General features: G+C 40.1%; 1 protein-coding gene across 3 annotated transcripts in view; it reads right to left on the minus strand.

Moving 5' to 3' along the window:
• Positions 1-211: 211 nt before the first annotated feature.
• Positions 212-13,430, minus strand: part of CUNH1orf105 (chromosome unknown C1orf105 homolog) — a 41,602-nt gene continuing 28,383 nt past the window's right edge. For all 3 annotated transcript variants that reach the window (XM_028759242.1, XM_028759259.1, XM_028759251.1), the window contains exons 5-7: positions 11,259-11,326; positions 8,417-8,475; positions 212-570 (exon numbers count right to left, since the gene is read on the minus strand). In XM_028759242.1, the coding sequence (XP_028615075.1) occupies positions 425-570; positions 8,417-8,475; positions 11,259-11,326 (273 nt within the window). In that variant the 3' untranslated portion in view covers positions 212-424. The remainder of the gene's footprint in view (positions 571-8,416; positions 8,476-11,258; positions 11,327-13,430) is intronic.

Here is a 13,430-nt window from a genome sequence, read left to right on the forward strand (position 1 = left end):
AAAAGGTGATTTTTCTCCCTTTTCTCCCTTATTGTGAATAAGATGAAGTCACAGAGGGCTCAAGGAACCATCATCCCTGATCTTCCTACCTGAAGGAATGGGCTAAATGACTTACATGGAAAACCCATGGCTTATAAGAAGAAGGCTGACATTTATTATAATATAGCACGCATTAAAATTTTCAGCAAAACAATATGAGGTACACTTAGCATGCTCTGTGTTAAGATATCTTTATAGTTATGTAAATTAAACCATTTTGTCTTTAGGAGGAAGTGGTAAGAGCTAGAAGAGCAGCACATAGGAAGGAAAAGTGACTCCACTTTTGGGAGATACAAGATGAGGGGAAGGTACCAGTGTCGGAAACTGGCTTGGAGAGGCAGCCTTTGCCCTGAGGATTTGGGAGTAACGAGCTCTGGCCACTCACTTACTGCTTCACTGTCTTGCTCACTCCTTTCTTTCTGGGAAAGGCACAGTGCTGAGTATCCTGAGGACTTTCGTAGGCACCTGACAGCAGCCTGTGGAAGACAGCAGTCCTGGGGCCTAAAATGGGCAATCTGTAGCGAATGCTCTCTGGAAGACAGTGTGAAGAAGAACAGAAAATAAAGGCTTAAACACTGCTCTCACAAATACATAAAATAACCAAGGGCCACCAAAGACTCCTCTAGCCTTAGCATACTCAAAATTCACATAAGAATTTCTTTTAATAGAACTATCTCATGGCAACAACATTTAGACTTTTATAAATCTGATCGAAGATGCCAAGTGAAATTTAGAAATAACACCACCCAAGTGTTAAGAATATTGCCAATTAAATTTAAATTGAAAATAAAATATATCTGAAATTGTAATATTAGCTCAAGGGAAAAGAGGGTTCAGTTCTGAGGAGACTGTTCCAAGACACATGAATACATAGGTCTGTTCTTATAAAAAACTGACAGCCATGATTTTACAAAAAGGCTACAGCTGGGAAAGGGTTTAATATTTCAAAAGATACTTCATGTTGTGAATAATTCTTAAGTCTTTATCATCTTGACCTCTTCTTCAAACATGATTTGATTCTTATATAAAAAAAAAAGGTTTACACTGCTGCTCCCTACACTGCACAGCCTTGCCTACCTCCCAGGATGCCTCTTACCAAAGACATAGGTGAGACCCTCACCCCAACCCCCATACCCACTGGGATCCCACAGAATCCAGCAGATGTAGGCTCTGTCCTGTGTGTGCCCTGTTGTAGCCCCATCTCCCTTCTGGTCTGAACCTCCACCTGCACTTTCCATGGATCAGCTCTCCCATTCCCCCTCCCCCACCCCCACAGCTGCCTGTCTCCCAGTAGGCCTGCTCTAATCAGAGACACAGCACTGCCTGCCTCCCAAGAGGCCTGTTCTAACACAGGACACACAGCTCCACCTGCCTCCTGGGAAGGCCTGCTCCAATCCAGGACACCCAGACCAGTTAACACCAGAGACAACCAGATAGTGAAAGGCAAGCACAAGAACATAATCAACAGAAGCCAATATAATTTAGCATCATCAGAACACAGCTCTCCTTCTACATCAAGCCCCGAATATCCTAATATACCTGAAGATCAAGATTCTGACCTTAAATCCCATCTCATGAAGATAATAGAGGCCTTTAAAGACAATATAATTCCCTTAAAGAAACACAGAAAATCATAGTCAAACAGGTAGAAGCCCTAAAGAGGAAACAAATCCCTTAAAGAAATACAGGAAAACAGCCAAAACAGGTGAAGAAAATGAACAAACTGGTTCAAGACCTAAGAAGGAAATAGAAGCAATAAAGAAAAGACAAATGGAGGCAACCCTGGAGATTGAATATCTAGAAAAGAGAACAGGAATTACAGACATAAGCATCATCAACAGAATACAAGAGATGGAAGAGAGAATCTCAGGCATAGAAGATACCATAGAGGAAACTGATACACCAGTCAAAGAAAATGCCAAGTATATAAAGTTCCTAACATGAAAAGGACAAACCTAAGAATAATAGGAATAGAAGGAGTAAAGATTCCAAGTTCAAAGGGCCAGAAAACATCTTCAACAAAATCATAGAGGAAAACTTTCTCACCTAAAGAAATGGATATAAACGTACAAGAAGCCTGCAGAACACCAAATAGAGTGGGCCAGAAAAGAAAATCCTCCTAGCACATAATAATTAAAAGACTAAATATACAGAAAAAGAAAGAATATTAAAAGGAAAAAAAGCCAAATAACATCTAAAGGCATAACTATCAGTATTACATCTGACTTCTCAGCAGAGACCCTAAAAGTCAGAAGACCCTGCAAGTCTTACAAATCCTAGAAGACCACAGATGTCAGTCCAGACTACTATAACCAGCAAAACTGTCAATCATCATAGATAAAGAAACCAAGAGATTCCTTCCATGACTAAACCAAATTTAAACACTTTATTTCTACTAATCTAGCCCCAGTATCCCAGAGGATACTAGAAGTTAAACACTCCAACACAAGGAGGGTAACTATACCCAGGAAAACATAAGAAATTAATCATCTCACAACAATCCTAAAAAGAAGAGAAACACACACACACACACACACACACACACACACACACACACACACAGTACCACTTCCAACAACAAAATAACAAGAACTAATAATCATTGGTTATTAACATCTCTCAACATCATTGGGCTCAGTTCACCAATAAAATGACACAGGCTAGCACACTGGATATATAAACAGGATCCCTCATTCTGTTGTATACAAGAAACAAACCTCATCAACAAAGATAGACACTACCTTAGAGTAAAGGGCTGGAAAATAGTTTTCTAAGCAAGTAATCCCAAAAAACAAGCTGGAGTAGCCATTCTAATATCTAATAAAATAGACAATCAAAAGTTACCAAAAGAGATGAAGGACATTTCATACTCATCAAAGGAAAAATTCACCAAGATGAAATCTTAATTCTGAACATCTATGCTCCAAATGCAAAGATACCCAAATTTATAAACAAAACCATACTAGAGTTCAAAACATACATTGAACTCCACACAGTAATAGTGGGAGACTTCAAGGTCCCACTCTCACCAGTGGACACATCATCAAAACAGAAACTAAACGAGACACAATGAAACTAACAGAAGTTATGAACCAAATGGATTTAACAATTATCTATAGAACATTTCACCCTCAAAACAAAAGAATATACATTCTTCTCAGCACCTCAGGGAACCTTCTCCAAAATCAAGCTTATAACTGGACACAAAACAAGCCTCAACAGACAGAAGAAGATTGAAATAACCTCTTGCATTCTATCAGATCATCACCGACTAAGGCTGCACTTCAGCAACAACAGACACATCAGAAAGCCCACATACTCATGGAAACTGAACAACTCTCTATTAAATAATAACTTGGTCAGGGAAGAAATAAAGAAATTAAAGACTTTCTAGAGTTCAATGAAAATGAAGGCACAATGAGCCGGGCGGTGGTGGCGCACGCCTTTAATCCCAGCACTTGGGAGGCAGAGGCAGGCAGATTTCTGAGTTCAAGGCCAGCCTGGTCTACAGAGTGAGTTCCAGGACAGCCCGGACTACACAGAGAAACCCTGTCTAGAAAAACCAAAAAAAAAAAAAAAAAAAGAAAAGAAAATGAAGGCACAAGATACCCAAACTTATGGACATAATGAAAGTAGTGTTAAGAGGAAATTAATAAATAATTTTGCCTTCATAAAGAAATTGGAGAGATCTCAATGGATAGAAGCTGGTGACCCTGTAGTTATATTAGGGAAAAGCTGGAAGAAGCTGAGGAGGAGGGTGACCCCATAGGAGGATCAGCAGTCTCAACTAACCTGAAACACCCCCCCCACCCCCCCCCCCCCCGCCCAGGATCTCTCAAACACTAAGCCACCAACCAGGCAGCATATACCAGCTAATATGAGGTCCCCAACACATATGTAGCAGAGGACTGTTGGGTCTGGACTCAGAGAGGATACACCTAACCCTTGAGAACTTGGGGGTCCCAGGAAGTGGGGTGGTAGGTGGATGTTCTTTTGGAGACCAGGGGCAGGGTAGGAGGTGTGGGACATGGAACAGTCAGAAGGTGGACTGGAATGGAGGATAGAGTCTGGACTATAAAAAAAAGATTAAAGAATGATGATGATGATGATGATGATGATGATGATGATGATAATGATAAAAGAAATTGGAGAGTTCTCATACTAGCAGCTTAATAGCACACCTAAAAGCTCTACAACCAAAACAAGCAAGCATGCTCAAGAGGAGTAGACAACTGGAAATAGTCTTACTCAGGGTTGAAATCAACCAATTAGAAACAAAGAGAACAATACAAAGAATAAACAAAACCAAGAGCTGGTTCTTTGAGAAAATCATCAACATAGACTAACCCTTAGCCAAATTTACTGAAAGGTACAGAAACAGTATCCAAATTAACAAAATCAAAAATGAAAAGAGAAACATAACAAAAAAAATTCGCCAGGTTTTATTACAAAGCTTATACTGAACAAAACTAAAAAATCTAAACAAAATAGATGATTTTCTGGACATATACAACGCACCAAAGTTAAATCAAGATCAGATAAACTAAACAGTCCCACAACCTCTAAGGAATAGAAGCATTCATTAAAAAACCCCCCCAAAAAAAAAAAAAAAAAAAAAAAGCCTAGGGCCAGATGGTTTTAGTGCATAATTCGACCAGACTTTAAAAGAAGAGCTAATACCAATACTCTGCGATCTATTCCACAAGAAACAGAAGGAACACTACCTAATTCATTCTATGAGGCCACATTACCCTGATATCTAAACCACACAAAGACCCAACAAAGAAAGAGAACCTCAGACAAAATTCACTTATGAACATCGATGTAGAAATACTCAATAAAATTCTCAGAAACCTAATCCAAGAACACATCAAAAACATCATTTACCATGATAAAGTAGGCTTCATCCCAGGGATGCAGGGATGGTTCAATACATGACAATCCATCAATGTAATCCACTGTATAAACAAACTCAAAGGAAAAAAATCATATGATCATCTCATTAGATGCTGAGAAAGTCTGACAAAATCCAACACTCCCTCATGTTAAAAGTCTTGGAGAGATGGGGAATTCAAGGCACATACCTAAACATAATAAAAGCAATATACAGCAAGCCAATAGCCAACATCAAATTAAATGGAGAGGAACTTGAAGTAATCCTACTAAAATCAGGGACAAGACAAAGCTGCCCACTCTCCCCTTATCTATTTAATACAGTACTTGAAGTTCTAGCTAGAACAATAAGATAACAAAAAGGAGATGAACAGAATACAAATTGGAAAGGAAGAAGTCGAGGTATCACTATATTTGGATGATATAAGAGTATACATAAGTGACCCCAAATATTCTATCAGAGAACTTCTACAGCTGATAAACAACCTCGGCAAACTGGCTGGATATAAAATTAACTCAAAGAAATTAGTTTATACAAATGATAAACAGGCTGAGAAAGAAACTATGGAAACAACATCCTTCACAATAGCCAGAAATAATATCTCGGTGTGATCTAACCAAGCAAGTGAAAGATCTGTATGAAAAGAACTTCAAGTCCCTAAAGAAAGAAATCTAAGAAGACTTCAGAAGATGGAAAGATCTCCGATGCTCATGGATTGGTAGATTAACATAGTTAAAAATGGCCATTTTATCAAAAGGAATCTACAGATTCAATGCAATTCCTATCAAAATTCCAACATAATTTTTTACAGACATCAAAAAGAGCAATTTTCAATTTTATATGAAAAAACAAATAAACCAGGATAGCTAAAACAATCCTGAACAATAAAAGAACTTCTTGGGGGAATCACCATCCCTGACCTCAAGCTGTACTACAGAGTAACAGTGATAAAAAACCACATGGTATTGGTACAGAAACAGACAGGTCAATCAATGTAATAAAATCAAAGACCATGAAATAAACCCACACATCTGTGGACACTCAATTTTTGGCAAAGAAGCCAACACTGTACAAAGGAGAAAAAGCATCTTCAGCAAATGAACCTGGTCTAACCAGTGGTCTGTGTGCAGAACAATGCAAACAGATCCATATTTATCACCCCGAACCAAGTCCAAGTGGATCCAGGACCTCAACATAAAACCAGATACACTGAATCTAAATAGAGGAGAAAGCGGGGAAGAGCCTTGAACGCATTGGCACAGGAGAGAATTTCCTGGACAGAACACTAATAGCTCAGGCTTTAAGATCAACAGGTGATAAATTGGGACATCTTGAACTGAAAGGCTTCTGTAAGGCAAAGGACAATGTCAATAGGTCAAAATGCCAGCCTCTAGATTGGGAAAGGTTCTTCACTAACTGTACAACTGACAGAGGGATAATATCCAAAAATATATAAAGAACTCAGAAAGTTAGACTTCAATAAACCAAATAGCCCAAGAGAATTCTCAATAGAGGAATCTTGAATGGCAGGAAAGCAATTAAAGAAATATTCAGTATATTTAGTCATCAGGGGAATGCAAATCAAAATGACCCTGAGATTCCACCACTCATACCAATCAGAATAGCTAAGATAGAAAACTCAAGGGATAGCACATGCTGGCGAGGATATAGAGAAAGGGAAACAATCCTCTATTGCTGATGAGACTGCAAACTTGTACAGTCACTCTGGAAATCAATTTGGCAATTCCTCAGAAAATTAGAAATAGTTCTACCTTCACATCTAGCTACATTGTTCCTGGACATATTCCCAAAAGATTCTTCACTGTATCACAAGAGCACATGTTCCACTATGTTCATAGCAGCCTTATTTGTAATAGCCAGAAACTGGAAGCAACCTAGATATCCTTCAACCAAAGAATGGATACAGAAAATGTGGCTCATTTACACAATGGAATTCTTTTCAGGTATTAAAAACAAGGACATCATGAATTTTTCGGGCAAATGAATGAAACTAGAAAATATCATCCTGAGTGAGGTAACCCAGACCCAAAAGGACATGCATGCTTTGTATTCACTGATAGGTGGATATTGGCCAAAATGTACAGAATACTCATGATACACCACACAGACCCTAAGAAGTTAAACAAGAAGGAAGGCCCAAGTGAGGATGCTTAAATCCCACTTAGAAGAGGAAACAAAACAGTCTTGGAAGACAAGGGAGGGAGGACCTGGGTGTGGGTGGAAAGGGAACTAGGGGACAGGATCAGGTATGGGGAGAGACAGGAGAGAGGCCCAGAAGGCCAAGAGAACTAAAGGAAACACAGCTACCAGGTGTGGGGGATGGGGGGAATCTCTAGGAAGTCCCAGAGACTTGGGATGTGAGGAGGCTCCCAGGATTCAATGTGGGTGACCTTAATCAAAATGCCCAACAGTGGGGATATGAAACCTAAAGAGACCACCTCTAGTAGCCATACAGGACCCCCAGGGGAGGGATGTGGACACGAACCCATCTACAAAACTTTCAACCTGAAACTGCTTGTCTAAAAAAAAAAAAATGCAGGGTCAAAAATGAAGCAGAGAGTGAAGGAATGCCTGACCAGTGACTGGCTCAATTTGGGACCCATCCCATGGGCAGGCGCCAATCCCTAACACTATTACTGATGCTATGTTGTGTTTGTACACAGCAGCCTAGCATGGTTGTCTTCTGAGAGGCTCTATCCAACATCTGACTGAGGCAGATGCAGATACTCACAACTAAGCCTTGGATGGAGAGTGGGACCCCTATGGAAGAGTCAGGGGAAGGATTGAAGGAACTGAAGGGAATGGCAACCCCATAGAAAGTCCAACAGTGTCAACTAACTTGGATCCTGAGAGCTCCCAGAGACTGAGCCACCAGCCAAAGAGCTGGTCTGAAGCCCCCAGCATATATGTAGCAGAGGACTGCCTTGTCTGGCCTAAGTGGGATAAGATGTGCCTAATCCTGTAGAGACTTGATGTCCCAGGGTGGAGAGATACTTTGGGTAGGAGGTACTATCTTAGAGGCAAAGGGAGGGAGGACAGACAATAACTTGGGGGGGGGGGAACTGTGTGACCTAAAGGGGCCTTGGCTGAAAAGCACATAAAAACATGTGAGATCCTCGGAAGAGACAGAGAGAGCTGAAGGAGGAGGCGGAGACAATATGTAAAATAAAATAAAAAATAAAAAAGCTGGGTAGTGGTGGCACACGCCTTTAATCCCAGCACTTGGGAGGCAGAGGCAGGCAGATTTTCTGAGTTCAAGGCCAGCCTGGTCTACAGAGTGAGTTCCAGGACAGCCAGGACTGTACAAAGAAACCCTGTCTAGAAAAACCAAAAAAAAAAAAAAAAAAAAATGGAACTTGTTTAGAAATATTTAGAGGCATCATAGAAACGACGTTTTCTATTCTCTGGCTCCAAGCGGAGTATGTATCATACCGGAAGTACTTACTCTAAAGGACAACACACCTGTTGGAATATCATTGCAGGAATGTAACTGCTGCACTTGCGAATGAAGGCTCGCCTCTCTGAGGGAAGTATCAAGAAAACACATGTGTTAGTTAGAGCCTAGTCAAAGAGGATCGGGCCTTTATATGGAGAGCAGGGTGAACTACACTGTGGCCTTGTGGCAGGGTGAGAGAGTAAGCTGTCCAAACACCACTAACTCTCAGGTGCTTTTCCTCTGTAGTATCCTTATGCTTTGTGATAAAACCTTTATTTAAACATATTTTATTCTACTATAAGAACATGGAGAATCTAAAACTAGTAAGGATTAAGGAAATATTTCTTTAATTTTCATAAAAAGTAAGAAATCTTCCAAGTCAGTCAATTTGCCCTTGAAAAGCAAAACAGAGGAAATGTTAGAGGCTTTGTGAAGCCTCCATTCCTCCCTTCTGCCAGTGCTGTGGGGGTGACCCTTGCTCCAAATACATTCAATTCCAAAACATCCCAGATCAATCTAAACTGCTTAATTCCTCAAGACTTATAAGTTGTTACCATTTGATGAACTAGCTAGCAATGTTTCTTAACCTATGTGTCATGACCCCTTTGGGGATGGCATATCAGATATCCTGCATATTGAATGTCTCCACTACAATTCAAAACAGTAGCAAAATGAATTAATTTCATGGTTTCAGCTCACCACAACCCGAGGAACTGTATTAAAGGGCCACAGCATTTGGAAGGTTGAGAACCACTGAGAAAGGCTATCTACACCTTTTAATGTGCCCACTTCCAAATAGATCTTCTGTGGTTGCTTTGTTACCAAAATATATGGCTGATCTAGACAAATTTAATTCACTTGTCACTGGAGGTCTCACTGAGGTGGAGAAAAGAGGAAGCAAAGTCAATCTATTATCCATGCTGTGCAAACAATCGGCAGAATTCTCAGGAATGAATAGTTTAAGATCTCTGTGTTCTACCACTCAACAAATAAGTATGTGTGTTTTCATTCTTTCCCTCTGCCTCTTTCATTCCTTACATTCATAAACTATCAGCTCTCGTGGTGGCTCTAGTTAAAATCACTTAGAATCGAGCGGACTGGGGAGAAGGCTTTGTGATTAAGAAGGCTTGTTTCTTCCAGAGCACCTGAGTTCAGTTCCCTGTTCTTATGTTGGGCTCACAACTGCCTGTAACTTCAGTTTCAGACCATCTGATGCCTTTTCCATCTCTGCAGGTGCACCCCCACGATGATATACACAAAAATTAAGATAAAATATGTCTCTGTAGTAGGGGAAAGGGAATTGTTTCGGTGGGGACAATGTCTTTGGCCATATATGTGGTGAGAGCTAAAAAGTGTAGAGATTTCATAAGCCTCAAACAGAGCCAAAACCATATTCTACCCTCTAAGGAGGTAGCAAACAGAAGTGGTAGGCTTTCTTTCATTATGTTGAAAATGAAACCAAAACCAAAGGTTCAGGAGAATTTTAAGATCAATCAATTCTTAGCCACAGTTTAAAGGAACAGGGGAGATTTACTTAAAATAAAAGCAATTAATGGTTTATGGATTAAGTGCTTTACTCAAAGTACAAACCATTCTAAATAAACCAGGGTAACAGATTTCAAAGTCTTTTTCACAGAGAATTCACTTTTGCTCAGAAATCCTTGATTCAAAAAGATTTCTATTTAAAGTTTGCAAAGAATATTTATCAGAATTACCTTAATCATGATAAAACAAAGTATAAGTAAATGTTATTAGTGTTGGAACTTGAACTGCTGGGACACGTGTTTCCTCCGTGACCTTTGTGACCCAAGCCAGCACTGCTACATGGTGTCAGTGCACTAGGCTGTGTTGTAGTCTGGAACAAAAGGCCATGATGTTGTAAAATCAATTAGAACACTTGTTTCCGAGCCACATTAGATTAGAAAGACCAATTAGCTTCTCTCACCTTTCTCTTTATATAAGGGAGAGAATTCAATGTTGCCTTGGGATCCTATCTAACTCCTTTGTGAAGGTGACTCTACGCTTACATTCCATAAGGCCTTCAGAACATTGATGCCTTAGCCAGAGAGGGTCCATGTTTGCTATTGTTGTTACTGTTGAGTTTCACTATGATGTTTTCATACAAGGATAGCACTGTATTTGGGCCTGGGTGTTTTTTGTAAATTGACGTTTTCATAATGAGAACATTATATTTGCACACACACACACACACACACACACACACACACACACACAGAGAGAGAGAGAGAGAGAGAGAGAGAGAGAGAGAGAGATACACAGATATACAAGCCCCCAACTCCTTCCATGTTCTTCCTAGAGTTTTAAAATATAAAGTAAGAAGTAAATTCTTTACTGTTAATAGTCAAATACAGGAAAAAGGTTTAAATACCTCACTACCCAGCATTTGACTAGATTTTACTTCAGTGGTATTGGTTGTATTCTGTTATATTTCTGTTTCATTGCAGCAAACAACAATCAAATGGATAAATGGAATTTAAGTTGACGGAAGGTGACAGAGGATGCCTGGAAGTCGGGACAAATTGTGTGCTGTCAGTCATATTCTGTGAATTAGATATCTATCATCTGCAGGAGAATTGTTATCTGCCTGAGGGCGAGGAAGAAATGTCCTTCCCTACTCCTTGGACTGTTCTTAGGTTGGTGGAAAGAAAGGTTGTGCTAATAGTAACTTAAACAGTCATTCATGTAAAGAAGTGAAACAACTTCTTCACCAAGTCTGACTCCTTTGTTTCAACAGAAGATAAAGCCATTAGGAAGTTTGCCCCTGGGTGTTTTGTTTACTGTCCGTTCAGTCCCAGTCCTGTGTACTGAAGAGTTAGAATCATAGCCCAGCTTACATGGTTGACTCACCTGTGATTCAGAGAATTCTGGGAGGATGACTTCTGATGGTCAGGTATTATGAACATTTTTGGCTGTACCTGAGAAAGAAAGCCTGATTCAGTACATTGGCTGTAACTACATTCTGACCTACACGGCGGACCTTAGCAACTCCGAGTTGTGTCTGATACTATTCAGAATCCTCTGGGGACTCTCCACTCCCCCTCTCAGTGCAGCCATCAGTGTGTTCCACACGTGGTGACTCCTGGTGCATCTCTGCCTCTGTCTAAAGACCTGTTTTCAGACCACTCACAAAACCTCGGTGCACTTCCTTGCTTAATGCTGTCTGGCTTTCCTGTTCAACACTCATCTTCACGAGGACACGTGCTACATACAGCCCTACACTGCCACACTTGTATTTCTAGCTCCTACACTGCCCATTTAAGACATTTTCAAAATTAAATCATTGAGCAAATGATGACAGTTTGAAGCATGTTTGAAAATGAGTGCCTTTCACCCAGGCTAGAGTTGGTATGGAGCCACAGCTTCTCTAGCTAGGAAATACCACACCCTAAACTTCTTTAGACTTGACCCCAGCACTCTAGACTGGTCCCTTAAGGAGAGTGCACGTTCACTCAGCACCTCCCCCCCCCCTCAGGTGTTCCCTTGGCCTACTTGCCAATAAAATTGCAAATTGTTCTGTGTCCAGTACTTCTAGAGGAGCCTGAAAATGGAAAAAGTCAATGCCAGCTCTACCATTTTTAGTCAGATTTTTCTTCTTCTGAATCATTGGCTGAGGGAAGATGGGGGAGAGGGGGGAAATGGGGGGGATGACCAGGAGATCAGAAGTATTTGAGAAAGGGGAGCAGCAAAAACTTCACTGAGAACCTAGGGAGGAGATTTCTAGACACATGAAAGGGGAGAGAAGATGCCAGAAAAAGACCTTGTCATTTTCCAAAATGTCATCTAGAGTTGGCTGTGCTCCAAAGAGGGCAGGGCAGGGAACTACTGACCTCCGGCCAAGCAGCATGAGCCTTGTTCTAAAGCCCCTCACTCAGGCTGGTAGTATTCTCAGGCTAGTAGTATTTTATGCACAAGGATGGGTCTAGGGATTGCGCAGACCAAAGCTGCCAACAACGGCATTTTTGTTTCTGAGACAAACTGCATCACGGTGAGCCTAGTCATTTTCTTCCCATCTGTATTTATTTTCTGAAACTTTAAGAGTACAGACTTATGGTCATAATTTGATATATGTGTATAGTGTGATAATTAAATCAGGTAGTTAAATATTTCCCTGTCCTTAAACAAGTTTTTAAAATGTGACAAACACATATTTGTACTAATGTATTTAGTACAGTGTGCTCACTTTGACACTTGACACTTTCCAAATTATTGGCTTGTATTCGTGGTTCCTTGCTTCTACTGACACATAAAATAAAAGGTTACCGTAAACTGCAGTCATCCCACTGTGCTAAAGACTCCTAGGACTCATTCCTGCTCCCTGTGCTATGGTACCCACTAGTCACCTTTGTCCTTTCCTGCCCCCAGCTCTTAATGATCTCTATTATATATCTCCATCAGCCATTGTAGAAAAATCTATATATAGGTAATATGTGTGCTTTGGTACTCGACTTATCTTACTTAATTAGCTCAGTGACATCAGGCTGTATAAGATTTTGTGTTGCCAATGAAAAGATACTATTCTTTATGTTGCTGAGTAATATTCCATTATGCATTTTCCACCCATCCTCTATCCTTTCATCACCTCAAAGGCCTCAAGGTTGGATCTGTATCTTAGCTACTATGAATAATACGGTAATCAGCAGAGTGCTCAAATGCTTTGTTGATATGCTGGCATCGGTTCCTTTGGCTATATAATAGAAGATGGATGGTTGGGTCACATGGTCCTATTTGGAGTATTTTAGGAGCCACCACACTGTGCTGTTCTCCATAATGACTAATTCCCTCCCCTTATCACAATATACAAACATTCCCTTACAGATTTTGCCAATATCTGTTATTTAGGGATTTTTCGATAATAACTATTCTAATTAGAAGATGATTGTGTGTTTAACTTCTTATTAAAGTACAGAGTTTTCCACCTGATAAATTTGCTCATTTGAATTTCTCCCTCTGAGAAGTGACTGCTTATAACATTTGCTCATTCTATATATGTTTTTTTAAATTATTGAAAACTTAAGTTCC

This window comes from Grammomys surdaster, unplaced genomic scaffold (genome assembly GCF_004785775.1).
Source record: "Grammomys surdaster isolate TR1022 unplaced genomic scaffold, NIH_TR_1.0 130, whole genome shotgun sequence".
NCBI lineage: Eukaryota > Metazoa > Chordata > Mammalia > Rodentia > Muridae > Grammomys > Grammomys surdaster.